This window comes from Manis javanica, chromosome 11 (assembly GCF_040802235.1).
Source record: "Manis javanica isolate MJ-LG chromosome 11, MJ_LKY, whole genome shotgun sequence".
In the NCBI taxonomy this organism is placed as follows: Eukaryota; Metazoa; Chordata; class Mammalia; order Pholidota; family Manidae; genus Manis; species Manis javanica.
In genome coordinates, this window is record NC_133166.1 from 67,194,308 (window position 1) to 67,210,759 (window position 16,452).

At 39.8% G+C, this 16,452-nt stretch overlaps 1 protein-coding gene across 12 annotated transcripts in view; it reads right to left on the minus strand.

Moving 5' to 3' along the window:
- Nucleotides 1-16,452, minus strand: part of CELF1 (CUGBP Elav-like family member 1) — a 135,538-nt gene that overhangs the window by 68,554 nt on the left and 50,532 nt on the right. For 7 of the 12 annotated variants that reach the window (XM_073216551.1, XM_073216550.1, XM_073216553.1 and 4 more), the window contains exons 3-4: nucleotides 15,847-15,919; nucleotides 14,418-14,569 (exon numbers count right to left, since the gene is read on the minus strand). The exons of 3 other annotated variants lie outside the window; for them this stretch is intronic. In XM_073216551.1, the coding sequence (XP_073072652.1) occupies nucleotides 14,418-14,521 (104 nt within the window). In that variant the 5' untranslated portion in view covers nucleotides 14,522-14,569; nucleotides 15,847-15,919. The remainder of the gene's footprint in view (nucleotides 1-14,417; nucleotides 14,570-15,846; nucleotides 15,920-16,452) is intronic. 2 more of the 12 variants (XM_073216548.1, XM_073216557.1) reach the window with 2 other exon arrangements.

Sequence of the window (16,452 nt, forward strand, 5' to 3'; positions counted from 1 at the left end):
ATGCACAAAATGTCCAACTTTATAAAATGGCAATAGCTGCTTTTTAGTATAAGCAATAAATAATCAATAGTGTAACTCCAAAAAAAAAAAAAAAAATGCTGCTAAACTTTAATTGTATTTCTGTTCTAGAGTGAGTCAGCATAGAACCCAAAGGTGCTCAGAGTGTGTTTTGATGGTGAGGAAGGTGACAGCTATTTCTGAAAAGAGGCAGGAATTTTTATTAATTCGTATTACAACTGGAGACAACTGTTCTCAGGTTGTCCCTTCCTTCTGTATTTGTGTGCCATTCCTAAACATTCTACATCACTGTTTAACACAAAAGTATAAATACAGTTGATGTATGTGGATTATAGTCTATCAAGAACTTCAGTGGAGATTCAGCATTTCTGACAAATAAGCTTCCTCTCTTTACTCTCCAGATCCTTCTCCATTTCTTTGCGTCTACCCCTCTTAATGAACCCCCTCTTCCCTGTGTATACTAATTCATTAGCCAGAAGAATTCATGAGAGCACAGATATTCAAAGCACCAAAAACAACTTTCAAACGTAACCATTTAGAAACTTCTACAGCAACTGGACTGAATAATTTTATATACATGTTCAATCTAATAATAAAAACATACATGCAATGCAAGCTTACACCTTAGTATTTTTTTCCATCAAATAATTTTTCTTGTCTTTTTACAAATTGGGTGGCAGGGAGATAGGCCAGGTCCTTCACCAGTTTGATAAGCACTTCTAAAGCACAGCAAGTTACAGGAACAGGCTCCTGATGCTGTGAACACCATACAATTGGAGTTCTGTTTATTCTTTCCTACAGTAAGTACTGCCAATTCTTCATACAGGCCAGGTACTTTGTTACATGTGTATATGTTGGTGAGTAAGAAAACCACAGGGAATTTCTTTGGAGCACATGAAGACAGAATTAGAAGTGGCAATATCAACTGGAGACTAAAAAAGAGAGAAGCAACCACATGTGTACCTATGTATATGTAAATAGTCACAAACTTTCTCATCAATGGTTATCATGCTTACAAGAGATGAGCAACAATGCTCTTCCATCCTCAATGTTTCACACAAACTTCCAGTATGCATGCTGTCCTTAGTTAAAAGTAATCACTCCATAAAAAGTCACCTGGGGTCAAGACTCCAGTGTGGTATGCCACAGATCTCTTATCATCTATGTATGGCATTTACTTTACATTTCACTAAACACATTCTCAAATTTGTACGTTACCCCCACTGATGGAGAGCTCCTCAGAGTCAGTGACCATGAATTATGTGTATTTATTATGACCACTCAAGAACCAATGAATTCAGCAGCTCCATGGAGAAGTTACCTATTCTGTCCTGCCATTCCTAAGAGGCACGTCTGTGGAAATTCTTATCTTCTGTGGAAATACTGACTTAGGAGTAGGATGGAAGAGAGGAAAAGCAGGGACTGCAGCAATGAGGGAAAGAGATGAGAAGGCAGAAAATGTTCTGAGGGAGAGGCATGGCATTAACCCACCTCTTTTTACATTTCTGCTTCTGCCATCAACTGACAAATCGTTAAGAATGAGAAACTATGATAAATCAGCACCAGAGGTTGCTTTGTCTACCTTGATTCTTGATTGAACATGACATAGGAAAATAGCACAGAGAACCAAAATGGAAGAGAGATGGGAAGAAAAACAAAGAGCTTATTTTCAAACCACACATTTGTTCAGAATTTTTAAACCCTCTCTTCTTATTTATTACTCATTCTCTCAAAACTTCCAAGCCCAGGCCCAGCTCAGGGAGCAGAGCGGATGTTTCTGTAATGCTTTATTTCCCATCCCCCAGCTCCAACTGACTAGACCAGGGGTGGATCTTAACCCAAGAAGTTGATCCACACCTAAGACCATGACCTATGCTTAAAACAGAGAGATAGGCCTAGCTAATCAAGTCCCTTTACTTCGGCACTGGGCAAGACAATAGCCACGAGCCATGAGCCACATATGGTCACTTAAAATTTGGTTTTAAAAATGCAGATACTCGGTTGCACTAGCTACATGTGACTAGTGACTACTGCATAGAGCAGCAGAGATACAGAACATTTTTTATCACCACAGAAAGTTCTACTGCACAGCACTGCTCTACAGAATCTGGAAGTAGTTGACAAAACACAGTGATGAACTGAGAAGTGGAGAAGTTGCAACTAGACACAGTGTGTTAGTTGACACACTGAAGGGGCAGTGGCAAGAGGTAACAGGGGTCATGCTACAATAAAGATGAAGTTTAAAAACATGCTAAGTGAAAGAAGTCAATCACAAAAGGCTACTACATACTGTGTGATGTCATTTATATGAAATGTCCAGAACAGGCAAATCTAGAGAGACAGAAAGTAGATTACTAGTTGCCTAGGACTGGGGATTGGAATGAGTGTGGAAATGAATGATTGCTAGTGGGTACCAGGTTTTCTTTTGGGGTGAAGAAAATATTCTGGAATTAAGACAGTGGTGAAAGTTGCACAGCTGTGCGGATATAGTAAAAATCACTGAATTGTGTACTTTAAAAAGGTAAATTCTTATGTCATACTAATTATATCTTAAATTTGAGAACTAGAAACAGAAACGAGTCAGAAGACAGGCTGGAAGGATAGTGGCAAGGCAAAGCCATGCTGTAACCAAAGTTACAAGGTAGATGACAGAGCAGAAGCAGCTTATACAGAAAAGCAGAATGTGTGTCCCGACAAGCTGGGAGTTTACAGGCCTTCCAGCTGGGAAGCTCATGATTACATTATAGTCCTGTCCACAAGTATCCTTTTAGGAAAATTCTTTCATTTACACTAGGTTGAATGGCTGGTTATCTGTTCCTTACAGCCAAACAAGCTGGCCAATGCTACGTTCACATCTGTTTAAAAAGTCATTTCTGAAACTTTTCCTTTTGCACTTTTTTCACTCACCCCTTCTCATTACCTATTGACCTTCACTTGTTCATTATACAAACAGCAAGTTTTTAGATACTTACTGGTAAGTCCCACCACCTCATCAGTGGGCATAAATATTTACTGTATCCAATCTCCAGCCACTGTGAGGTCACTCTGGCTTACACACTGTGCTGTCAAAAAACTGACACTGAAGAACATCAGAATAGGAAGCATCCAAAAATACTGGCCTAAGTTACTTACCAGCTATTCTCTAGTGAATACAAGATAGGACGTGTCTATGGGGGAAGGAGGTGATTTTCATGTGCATAAAGGAAGATCTGTTAGCTGGGACCTGAGGTCTAGAAAAATCTATCAATGAAGGTTTTAAATTACCATTCAAAAATAGAACAGCTGAGAATCTGCTTGTGAAGGTTTTCCACCTTCTTCCCTGAAGAATGGAGATACCATCAAGAAACTTTATTTCAGCAATCACTTCTAACTATAAAAACCCTCACTGGGCTTATGATTCATTCACCTCTATTTCCCAAACTTGTACTATGGCCATATACTAGATACTACAAGAGGCTATACAAGTGGACTGAGGAATACCTACCTGCCTTGGAGGCAATGACACCTAACAAGAAGAAGGAAAAACTATCATACCCCACAAATGTTTTTAACAGATATATAACAAGTTCTGTAGAAAAAGTGGCTAATATGGTTTATTTTATTTGGAGGAAGGGGGAGGTATGTACAGGGATTTAAGCTAATTAGACTAAGAAGCTAGAAAAAAGTGCTATATAGAATGGAAGTATGAAAGCCTAAGGGGCTGATGAAGAATAAGGATTCAGAAGAGAGAGGAGAGAAGAGGGAGATACCATGAGAAGGTAAAAAAAGGACCGGACAAAGTTAGCAGAAAGCATAAAAACATTCTAAAAAATAAGAAAAAAGGAGAGAAAACATTAAAAAAGCAAAGTGAACACAGAGATAGGTTGGAGAGATGTAGTGAAGGGCTTTCCATGCTATACTGACAGGCTTGGACTTTAAAATTTTTAAACAAAAGAATGAATGGACGTATCTTTTAAAAGACAACCTGGCAATAATATACAGGATGAAATAAAGAGAAGAAATACGGAGATCAAAAAGCTCTTGCACAGAGGCGGAGCCAACATGGTGTGAGTAGGACAGTGAGAATCCTCTTCCAAAAACATATATATTTTTGAAAATACAACAAATACAACTAATCCTAAAAGAGAGACCAGAAGACACTGGACAACAGCAAGACTACATCCACACGTGCGAGAGCACAGAGCCTGGAGAAAGGGGTAAGATACAAGCCCGGGTCCGGCAGGACCCGAGCGCCCCTCACCCCAGCTCCCGGCAGGAGGAGAGGAGTCAGAGCGGGGAGAGAGAGGGAGCCCAGGACTGCTAAACACCCAGCCTGAGCCATCAGCACCAGAGCGCAGACACAGTGCATGCGTGGAGGGCTGGAAACTAGGGAAACAGGGCAGCAAGATGTCTGAGCGGGTTCCGAAACTGATGCCCCTGTGACAAAGAAAAGCGAGTGCTTTTTGAAAGCCTTAAAGAGACAGGGATGCAACAGCTGGACGGATACAACACAGGTCACAACCCAGTTGCCGGAAATTACAGGGAAAAACGGGCACACTAATCCCCTGCGCAACATCTCTGAGAACCCTCATGGAGGTAAACAGCCAAACAGCCCCCCGTCCATTACCCCTCCAGGTGCGGCGAAACCAGAGCAGCAGCCTGAGGCTGGCAACGCCCTCACCAAGGGAGCTACCTCCATACCAGCCCGGCAAGACACAAAGACAGAAACTACACGCAATTACCCAACACAAGCCACTAGGGGTCGCAGTTGTCCCAGTAAAGAAAGGCCAGTAGCAAGTGGAAAGTTTGGCCCTCTCAGCTGACAGTCAATACCACTTGTCAACATGAAAAGGCAAAAAAATATGACTGACCCAGACAGCTTTGGCATCTACTACATCTTCCCCTGAAAAGGAACCTGGGGAGAGAGATTTAACCAGTCTTCCTGAAAAAGAATTCAAAACACAAGTCATAAGCATCCTAATGGACTTGCAGAGAAATATGCAAGAACTAAGGAAGGAGAATACAGAAATAAAATAAGCTCTGGAAGGACTTCAAAACAGAATGGACGAGATGCAAGAGACCATTAATGGACTAGAAAACAGAGAACAGGAACACAGAGAAGCTAATGCAGACAGAGATAAAAGGATCTCCAGGAATGACAGAATTCTAAGAGAGCTGAGTGACCAATCGAAATGGAACAATATCTGCATTATAGGGGTACCAGAAGAAGAAGAGAGAGAAAAAGGGATAGAAAGTATCTTTGAAGAAATAATTGCTGAAAACATCCCCAAACTAGGGGAGGAAATGGCCTCTCAGACAACAGAGGTACACAGAACTCCCATGACAAGCGATCCAAGGAGGGCAACACTAAGACATAATCATTAAAATGGCAAAGATCAAAGTATTAAACGCAGCCAGAGAGAAAAAGAAGGTTACCTACAAAGGAAAACCCATCAGGCTATCATCAGACTTCTCAACAGAAACCCTACAGGCCAGTCGAGAATGGCATGGTATACTTAATGCAATGACACATAAGGGCATCGAAACAATAATACTGTATCCAGCACAATTATCATTTAAATATGAAGGAGGGATTCAACAATTCCCAGACAAGCAAAAGTTGAGGGAATTTGCCTCCCACAAACCACCTCTACAGGGCATCTTACTGGGACTGCTCTACATGGGAGCACTCCTAAAAAGAGCAGAGAACAAAACACACAACATATGAAGAGAGGAGGAGGAATAAGAAGGGAGAGAAATAAAGAATCATCAGACCGTGTTTATAATAGCTCAACAAGCGAGTTAAGTTAGATAGTAAGATAGTAAAGAAGCTAACCCTGAACCTTTGGTAACCACAAACTTAAAGCCTGCAATGGCAATAAGTTCATACGTCTCAATAATCACCCTAAATGTAAATGGACTGAATGCACCAATCAAAAGACACAGAGTAATAGAAAGGATAAAAAAGCAAGATCCATCCATATTCTGCTTACAAGAGACTCACCTCAAACGCAAAGACATGCACAGACTTAAAGTCAAGGGATGGAAAAAGATATTTCATGCAAACAACAGAGAGAAAAAAGCAGGTGTTGCAATACTAGTATCAGACAAAATAGACTTCAAAATAAAGAAAGTAACAAAAGATAAAGGACATTACATAATGATAAACGGCTCAGTCCAACAAGAGGATATAACCATTGTAAATATATATGCACCCAATACAGGAGCACCAACATATCTGAAACAAATACTAACAGAACTAAAGGAGGAAATAAAATGCAATGCATTTAATCTAGGAGACTTCAACACACCACTCACTCCAAAGAACAGATCCACCAGACAGAAAATAAGGACACAGAGGCATTGAACAACACACTACAACAGATGGACCTAATAGACATCTACAGAACTCTACATTCAAAAGCAACAGGATACACATTCTTCTCAAGTGCACATGGAACATTCTCCAGAATAGACCACATACTAGGCCACAAAAAGAGCCTCAGTAAATTCAAAAAGATTGAAATCCTACCAACCAACTTTTCAGACCACAAAGGCATAAAACTAGAAATAAAACTGTACAAAGAAAGCAAAAAGGCTCACAAACACATAAAGGCTTAACAACACGCTCCTAAATAATCAATGGATCAATGACCAAATCAAAATGGAGATCCAGCAATATATGGAAACAAATGACAAAAACACAAAGGCCCAACTACTGTGGGATACAGCAAAAGCAGTCTTAAGAGGAAAGTATATAGCAATCCAGGCACCTGAATAAGGAAGAACAATCCCAAATGAATGCTCTAATGTCACAATTATCGAAATTGGAAAAAGAAGAACAAATGAGGCCTAAGGTCAGCAGAAGGAGGGACATAATAAAGATGAGAGAAGAAATAATAAAAATTGAGAAGAATAAAACAATACCAAAAATCAATGAAACCAAGGGCTGGTTCTTCAAGAAAATAAACAAAATAGATAAGTCTCTAGCCAGACTTATTAAGAGGAAAAGAGAGTCAACACAAATCAACAGAATCAGAAACGAGAAAGGAAAAATCACGACGGACCCCACAGAAATACAAAGAATTATTAGTGAGTACTATGAAAACCTATATACTAACAAGCTGGAAAACCTAGGAGAAATAGACAACTTCCTAGAAAAATACAACCTTCCAAGACTGACCCAGAAAGAAACAGAAAATCTAAACAGACCAATTACCAGCAATGATACTGAAGCTGTAATCAAAAAACTACCAAAGAACAAAACCCCCGGGACAGATGGATTCACCTCGGAATTTTACCAGACATACAGAGAAGACATAATACCCATTCTCCTTAAAGTTTTCCAAAACACAGAAGAGATGGGGATACTCCCAAACTCATTCTATGAAGCCAACATCACCCCAATAACAAAACCAGGCAAAGACCACACCAAAAAAGAAAACTACAGACCAATATCCCTGATGAACATAGATGCAAAAATACTCAACAAAATATTAGCATACCGAATTCAAAAATACATCAAAAGGATTGTACACCATGACCAAGTGGGATTCATCCCAGGGATGCAAGGATGGTACAACATTCGAAAATGCATCAACATCATCCACCACATCAACAAAAAGGACAAAAACCACATGATCATCTCCATAGATGCAGAAAAAGCATTTGACAAAATTCAACATCCATTCTTGATCAAAACTCTCAGCAAAATGGGAATAGAGGGCAAGTACCTCAACATAATAAAGGCCATTTATGATAACCCACAGCCAACATTATACTGAACAGCGAGAAGCTGAAAGCTTTTCCTCTGAGATCGGGAACTAGACAGGGATGCCCACTCTCCCCACTGTTATTTAACATAGTACTGGAGGTCCTAGCCACAGCAATTAGACAAAACAAAGAAATACAAGGAATCCACATTGGTAAAGAAGAAGTTAAACGGTCACTATTAGCAGATGACATGATATTGTACATAAAAAACCCTAAAGACTGCACCCCAAAACTACTAGAACTGATATAAGAATACAGCAAAGTTGCAGGATACAAAATTAACACACAGAAATCTGTGGTTCTCCTATACACTAACAATGAACCAACAGAAAGAGAAATCAGGAAAACAACTCCATTCACAATTGTATTAAAAAGAATAAAATACCTAGGAATAAAACTAACCAAAGAAGTGAAAGACTTATACTCTGAAAACTACAAGTCACTCTTAAGAGAAAACAAAGGGGACACTAACAAATAGTAACACATCCCATGCTCATGGCTAGGAAGAATTAATATCGTCAAAATGCCATCCTACCCAAAGCAATATACAGATTTGATGCAATCCCTATCAAACTACCAGCAACATTCTTCAATGAACTGGAACAAATAATTCAAAAATTCATATGGAAACACCAAAGACCCCGAATAGCCAAAGGAATCCTGACAAAGAAGAATAAAGTAGGGGCGATCTCACTCCCCAACTTCAAGCTCTACTATAAAGCCATAGTAATCAAGACAATTTGGTACTGGCACAAGAACAGAGCCACAGACCACTGGAACAGACTAGAGACTCCAGACATTAACCCAGACATATATGGTCAATTAGTATTTGATAAAGGAGCCATGGACATACAATGGCTAAATGACAGTCTCTTCTACAGATGATGCTGGGAAAAACTGGACAGCTACATGTAGGAGAATGAAACTGGACCATTGTCTAACCCCATATACAAAAGTACACTCAAAATGGATCAAAGACCTGAATGTAAGTCATGAAACCATTAAACTCTTGGAAAAAAACATAGGCAAAAACCTCTTAGACATAAACATGAGTGACCTGTTCTTGAACATATCTACCCAGGCAATGAAAACAACAGCAAAAATGAGCAAGTGGGACTATATTAAGCTGAAAAGCTTCTGTACAGCAAAAGACACCATCAATAGAACAAAAAGTAACCCTACAGTATGGGAGAATATATTTATAAATGACAGATCCGATAAAGGCTTGACGTCCAAAATATATAAAGAGCTCACATTCCTCAACAAACAAAAATCACATAATCCAATTAAAAAACTGGGCAGAGGAAGTGAACAGTTTTCCAAAAAAGAAATACAGATGGCCAACAGACACATGAAAAGATGCTCCACATCACTAATTATCAGAGAAATGCAAATTACAACTACAATGAGGTATCACCTCACACAAGTAAGGATGGCTGCCATCCAAAAGACAAACAACAACAAATGTTGACGAGGCTGTGGAGAAAGGGGAACTCTCCTACACTGCTGGTGAGAACGTAAATTAGTTCAACCATTGTGGAAAGCAGTATGGAGGCTCATCAAATTGCTCAAAAGAAACTTACCATTTGACCCAGGAATTCCACTCCTAGGAATTTACCCTAAGAACGCAGCAATCAAGTTTGAGAAAGACAGATATACCCCTATGTTTATCGCACCACTATTTACAATAGCCAAGAATTGGAAGCAACCTAAATGTCCATCGGTAGATGAAGGGATAAAGAAGATGTGGTACATACACACAATGGAATACTACTCAGCCATAAGAAGAGGGAAAATCCTACCATTTGCAGCAACATGGATGGAGCTGGAGGGTATTATGGTCAGTGAAGTAAGCCAAGTGGAGAAAGAGAAATACCAAATGATTTCACTCATCTGTGGGGTATAAGAACAAAGGAAAAACTGAAGGAACAAAGCAGCAGTGGAATCACAGAACCCAAGAATGGACTAACAGGTACCAAAGGGAAAGGGACTGGGGAGGATGGGTGGGCAGGGAGGGATAAGAGGGGGGAGAAGGGGGGTATTAAGATTAGCATGCATGGGGGGGTGGGAGAAAGGGGAGGACTGTACAACACAGAGAAGACAAGTAGTGATTCTACAACATTTTGCTATGTTGATGGACAGTGACTGTAAAGGGGTTTATAGGGGGGACCTGGTATAGGGGAGAGCCTAGTAAACATAATATTCTTCATGTAAGTGTAGATTAATGATAACAAAAAAAAAAAGAATGAAAGAAAAGGGGGATTACTCCCTGATAGGATAAAACTAACTGTAAATCAATGATTAATGCATGCTTTGAATATCCTTAATTTTTATCACTTAAAGGGTGTCAGATGATCGGCTATGGAGGTATATTTTTCTGATAATATTCTTTTCTCTCAAAAAAAAATTAAATTAAATAAATAAAAATAAAAATAAAAAAAAGCAGTTCCTGTGTGGTGACCTCCAATGACTTCTACACAATGGTATAAAGGACATATCAAAGTGTGGGCAAAGGGTCTGTTTGTGTTTATACAGAAGATCAAAGCCTAACTTGGCTACCTAGAAAGTGAACGAAGATAGGATGTGAAGAAGAACTTCCAACATCAGCACTCTCTGGAAGACTCATACCAGAAGATGATCATCAAAAAACCTCAACAAAGATCCAGGCGATGCTGCAGTTGTAGCTGCATCCATCCCACCATTTCCTGGACTTGCCATTGCAATGAAGAAGGCGATGTCTAAACTGGCCTGTGCATACAGTAAAACAACAAATTTGACTGGATCTATACTGTTCGAACTCAACCAAGAATTAGGAGAAGTGCAAGTTGTAGCACTCCAAAATCTTACAACTACAGACTATCTACTGTTAAAAGAACATATGGGATGTGAACACTTCCCAGGAATGGGTTGTTTTAATTTGTCTGATTTCTCTCAGACTGTTCAACTACAGTTGGACAATATCTATCATATCATAGACAAATTTTCACAAATGCCTAGGCTGCCTAACTGGTTTTCTTCCATCACTGGAGATGGCTAGTAATTATAGATCTGCTTTGGTTATGTAACTGTATTCCTATTATGTTAATATGCGTGTGCAATTTAATTAGTAGTTTAAAACCCATACATGCTTACGTTACTTTACAAGAATATATGTCAAAGAAATAATCAATCTTCCCATGTTTTCTTCTGCCTGCTACTTCTATAGCTTTTCTTCTTCCTTCCTAATTACAACCCTTAATAGAATTCGTGCCTCATACCAAATTTACCAAGTATCATAATTCCTCCAAGTGGTAAAGATACCTCAAGACAAATGCTGGGCATAGAAGCCACAGGGCAGAAATCTGCAAAGAAGTATAAGGCTAACCTTTTCAAACAGTATTGCCTCTCTCTCACTTACCAACTTTACATTTCCCTGTATGGCCCCGGAAGATGACTGGTTAGCCAGAGATGGGTAAGATTCCTCAAGGGAGGAACAACCTAAGACAGGCACAGTCGAAGGGGGTCCATCAGGTGAGAAATTGGGGATCAACAGAGGTGAGGCTTAGAACCTCACCCCCTCCCCTGTTTTGAGAGAAATCTTCTGCATCCGTGGATGTTTTATTGCCCTTGTCTAGCTTGGATTAACACTTAGTCTACAGGCACACACCTGATCATCTAAATTTGCTCTCTTACAACACTAAACTATGTTTTCTACCTTTACCTTGCATCTACCTACCACTTCAGCATTTTATTTAAAAAAAAAATAATAATAATAAAGGGAGAAATGTGGGATCCACATATAAATCAAGTATAAAAATCAAACAAATATTCATATTTGACCTGATTGTTTATAGTTCATAATGCGTGATCAAAACCGAAAGTTTCTGTGATGACTGCCCTTGTACTCTTCACCATGTAAGAACTTGTTCGTTATGCTTCAGAAGATTGGAGACTGACGAGAATTAGGCTTGGGGTGGATTAATGATTGTGCATTGAGCATTGACTGCCCTATACAGAATTTTATTGTTGTTAACAACCATTTGATCAATAAATATGAGAGATGCCCTCTCAAAAAAGAAAAAAAGCTCTTGCAGAAACTAGCTGCTAAGATTAAGTCCTGTCTCAAACAACGCTGAGAAAATGGAGGCGGGGCTTGGGGGGGGCGGCGGGCAGTATCCACTAAGACTCAGAAATCACTAGATAAAGGAGACAGGGGAAAGGAAGAAGTTACTGATCACTCCTGGGTTCCAGCAGAGACAAAATGGGGAACTGTTTCCGTGGGAGGAAGCATCCAGATAGAGGTATCCAATGGTCGGTATTTAAAATTAAGTCAGAGAGCATGGAGGCAATTGGGGAATAGATACAGATAGATACAGATCTAAGAAAGAGAGAAGCACATTAGTGCCCCCTTAAGCAATGGGAAGCAAGAGTAAAAGGCCCAAAAAACAAATGGAAAACATTCATGTGTATGAGCATAGTAAGAGGAACCAGCAGAACCTGAAGAGTGCTCAGAGAGAAACAAGGGCATTTGTTACAAAGAGAGGAACCAGGACTCAGGTCCCCTGGCCCTTCCACAGCTCCTCCAGCAATTCTTCTCTGCTGTAAAGAAATTTTGAAATAGGTAACATTGTTAAATCACATTTCCAGGTGAAATCACATCACAGACAACCACTGATGTCTCAAGCCTCCTGCTAAAGTAGTACAAGTGAAAAGAAAAGCTAAGAATTCAAAAGAGGAGGCAAGCACACACCATCCTGAAGTACGTTGTTCTCAACTCTTCGGTGTTTTAGTGTATGGTGCCCATGGGAGCAGGCCTGGGGGCTCATAGTAATAGTTAACGGGTAACTGCTCAATGACACCTGAGGCAACCTGGTCTAGGGAGCAAAAATAAAGAGGGTATAGTTAAGCTGGCATTTGCGACCCAAGGTTGTCACCAACTGTCCTTAGGCTAGTCAGTTATTAGCTTCTCTCAACTGCGTTTCTCATTTCATTGTAAAATGGGGAGAATAGCTTATGTCCAAAAAACCTCACAAAGTTTCTGTAAAGATGAATGTCTAAAACAAAAGCTAAGGCACATGGATAAAAATGATTTAACAGTGTATGCTCTGATTACCTCTAATCAGAATGGCTGTTTAATCCATTAGTTCTCAAACTTCAGCATGCATGAAAACCACATGGGACACCGTTAGAATACAGATTTTTGGGACCTATTTTAGCATAAAAATTCATGGACATGGATGCAGGAATATGCATTTTTGCAGCAACTTTTATGCAGTGATCCAGATTTCATGGGAATTAATCCAACCTCATAAAAGATGAGAAAACAGGCTGAAAATGCTGTATCTAAGGAATGAACATCAGGCAGTAGCCCAGCATAGAAAGTATTACAATGGAAGATAATTTGAGCCATGAAGTCCAATTACTAGGGATCAATGTGTCTGATACACAGAAATATTTTTATTATGTGTTAAGTCTTTATGATGGCATTTGTTGTGATTTCACCTGTTGTCTAAACTATTTCTGCAGTAAAAAAAAAACTCACAAGGAGACGCATTTAATTTACCAGTATTTTGAAGACTACAGGAAAGGCATGGGATCCATCTCAAATGAGCAAGCCAGCTAACTCTGAAACCCCACAAAGTATTCCACAAAGAACTGTCCAGAATCTGTTATTATTCACACCAGTTACACTTAACCACAGGGTAGACTGATTTGCACATGGAGGCCTAAACTCAAAGACTTGTATCTACCACCTGTTATCTAGGGAATATCCCTAGACATAGTTAATATTCTTGGCTTTGAATAACGTAAGGTCATTTGCTTAAGGTTCCAAGATTAAAGTAACTGAAATCAAGAGTTAGAAGTGTGTCTTCTCTACAGAGCCCAGAATTCAGGCTCCCAGGAGCTACAGCTCAGGGCCAGGTTAGCATTTCCTCTGTGTACAACAGCGGTGTCACTTCTTGAACAGCACTGTAAACTGATTAGGTTTCTCATTCCCGTTTTCAAAACTCTTGTGGGCAAAGTGCCAATCAAAATTGATCCAGTTTTCTTTTTGTGGGGGGGGGGGGGGGGGGGGGAGCAGGGAGGAATACCGGAACACATTTGATGTCTCGGCCATCATGTATTCTGCTGCACTTTCTATTGGACTTGTGGGGACAGATGGAATCAAGGTCCAGGATTACACTTAACATGTCAATACAGCATTTGATATACACTACTAAATACAGCCAGGCCACCAGTTTCCTCTGTGATATTAAGTCTAAGAATTTATCATTAATACATAAATAACTTCCCAAAACATTATTTGAAACTGCATACCCAACCCAAAGCAATATAACTATATTGTTTAAAAAAAAAAAACGTGGAATTTATTTATTTTATGGGGAAACACCACAGCTTGAAGGGACTCGAGTCAGCACACTTGAGTTGATGTTACTGGTCATATATCAAACGCACCCACCCCATGCACAGAACTTAGTTGTAGCCTTGAGGAAATCAGCAGAAGTAAGATAAAGTCAGACTACAACAGAAAATAACAGTAGCATGGACTTTGGCTTCCTCACCCAATTTTTTCTTCCCTCATTTAAGGAAAGGAACCAGTTCATCAAATAACAAAGAAAGAAGCCCTGTTTCTCTGCTTATAAATATTAGATAACAAAAATACTTACACAGGACTGGAATTCAAAGAGCAATGATCCACCATCATTTCTGGAAGGAAATCCAACTTAAACGCAGCCATCACCTCACTCTCCCCTTCAGAAGCCAGTGACATTAACTTGCTGCACTTGTCTGATCCACAAATACACACAGCTTTAGCTTCCTGGGCCCCACAAAAAACACAAAGTGGAAACAGGAGCTCAGGGAAACCAGCAATAAGTGCCACAGAAACAGGCAGGACTGAGGAAGGGAAGGGGAGCATTGGATTAAAAGGGTGATGTGACTATGTGAACGGAGGCTCAGCCCGGCACACAATGAAAGTGCTGATGCACCAGGCTTGTTTTGTGTGATTTTCCCTGGCAAAGCATTTCTAAGTGCACTGTCAGATAAATAGAGTGTCAGATCCATGAAGACAGCAGTAGCTAACAGACCAGAAGAAACAAACTTGTTTCATATCCTCCAAACTCCTCCTTGCAAATCAGTTTTTGAGGAGCTCCAAAGCTTGAAACTACCTGAAACAAAAAAAAAAAACCCAAAAACCTCACCTCCTACGGTCTGAAAATGGTTATCGTTTGGAAAGAAGAACTGGGTTGTTAGCCTTGGTCTGAACTTATTTCCATGTGCCAAAGACAGCAATGAGCACAGTGCCTGAGTTCAAACTAATCTCCAGATAGTTGCATAAGGAGCAGTAGTAGTTCAGACAATCCAAAGCAGGCCAGAGGCAAGCTGGCTGAAGAAGAGGCCACGACTCACTACTCACATTCTACTACTTACACTGCACCGACCTTGCTTTCTTGATGGTGTTAGAGCAAAGTGTGCTACTTAATGGTTTATCATCCACACAAAGGCCTTTAAAAATTCCTGCTTCAGTGTCATTCATGAAGTGGCATAGGCAAAACTTCTTTACTCTTAATTTACACTTAATTTGCCAGAAAATAAAAAAGTGAAAATAAAAATGGAATAGTAATATTCTGTCTCGATAGAGTACTAAGAAATGTCTTTCCAGTTGTTTGACCTTGCTAAAGAAACAAAAACAAAGAGAAGCAAACAAAAGCCCCCACAGTGATGATAATGAAAAAGAACTGGGGCCTACAAGGGCAAACCCTCAAACATGGAAGGACAGAGTGTAGGCAAACCTCAAACATGGAAGGACAGAGGAATGTAAACTAAGGCTCTTCATTCTCTCTACTCCTTTAAACTGTTGCTAAAACTATGATTAATGAATGTACACATAAACATTCTATGATGGATGAACAGTGGAGATGGATATACTTAGTTGTCAAGGCAGATGTGGTGGCTCCTGTTCTCAATTTAGTTATACACCCTCCTCCAAACAACAAATGGTGGCATTTCAGTATTTAGGCAGTGACTAAAACTCTCTCTGAAGGTTCCCAAATTTCACAGGCCTTCTTCCCATTTTTATCATTAGGGTTGCCTTACCTCAAGAGATTTCACTTCACTCAAGCTCAGTTCACAACACAGGGAACTTTGAAAAAAAGAAGTTACGTTCAGCCTGTAAAGAGGTAAACAAATGAACTCCTAAATGTATAGAGTTACTTGGAAAAAAAAAAAAGGAAAGGCAGCATGTCATAGTATGGCCCTAACTATTCCAGTCTGGGTAACAATGGTTAACACCTGTCTGAATCTGACTGAGCAAGGAAGAAACTGTGTTTTCTGTCCAATATCCAGACATAAATTTATCTAACTGCTTTTCTATTTGTCAGAGACTATGGTTCATCTGAGATACTACTTTAGAGACAGAAATGGCAGGAGTACTCTTCCATCCTACTAGAAGAGGAAGCAACACCAGGTTGCAAATGAGAGGAGCCAGTGCAATCAGCACTAAGCACACAGCACACCAGCTACTAACTGCCAGGCAGGTGCGACAGCTTAAGTTACTGGGTAGGTTTGTCCTAGTTACTTCTATGTCCAGTGGAGTTGATCATATGCCTCTTCCTATAGAAAGCTCCCTGGACCAAGGATTAACTTTGTGAGGTCAGTCAACAACCAAATTAGATGTTTTAGTTCAAGGTTTCCTTTAAAAAT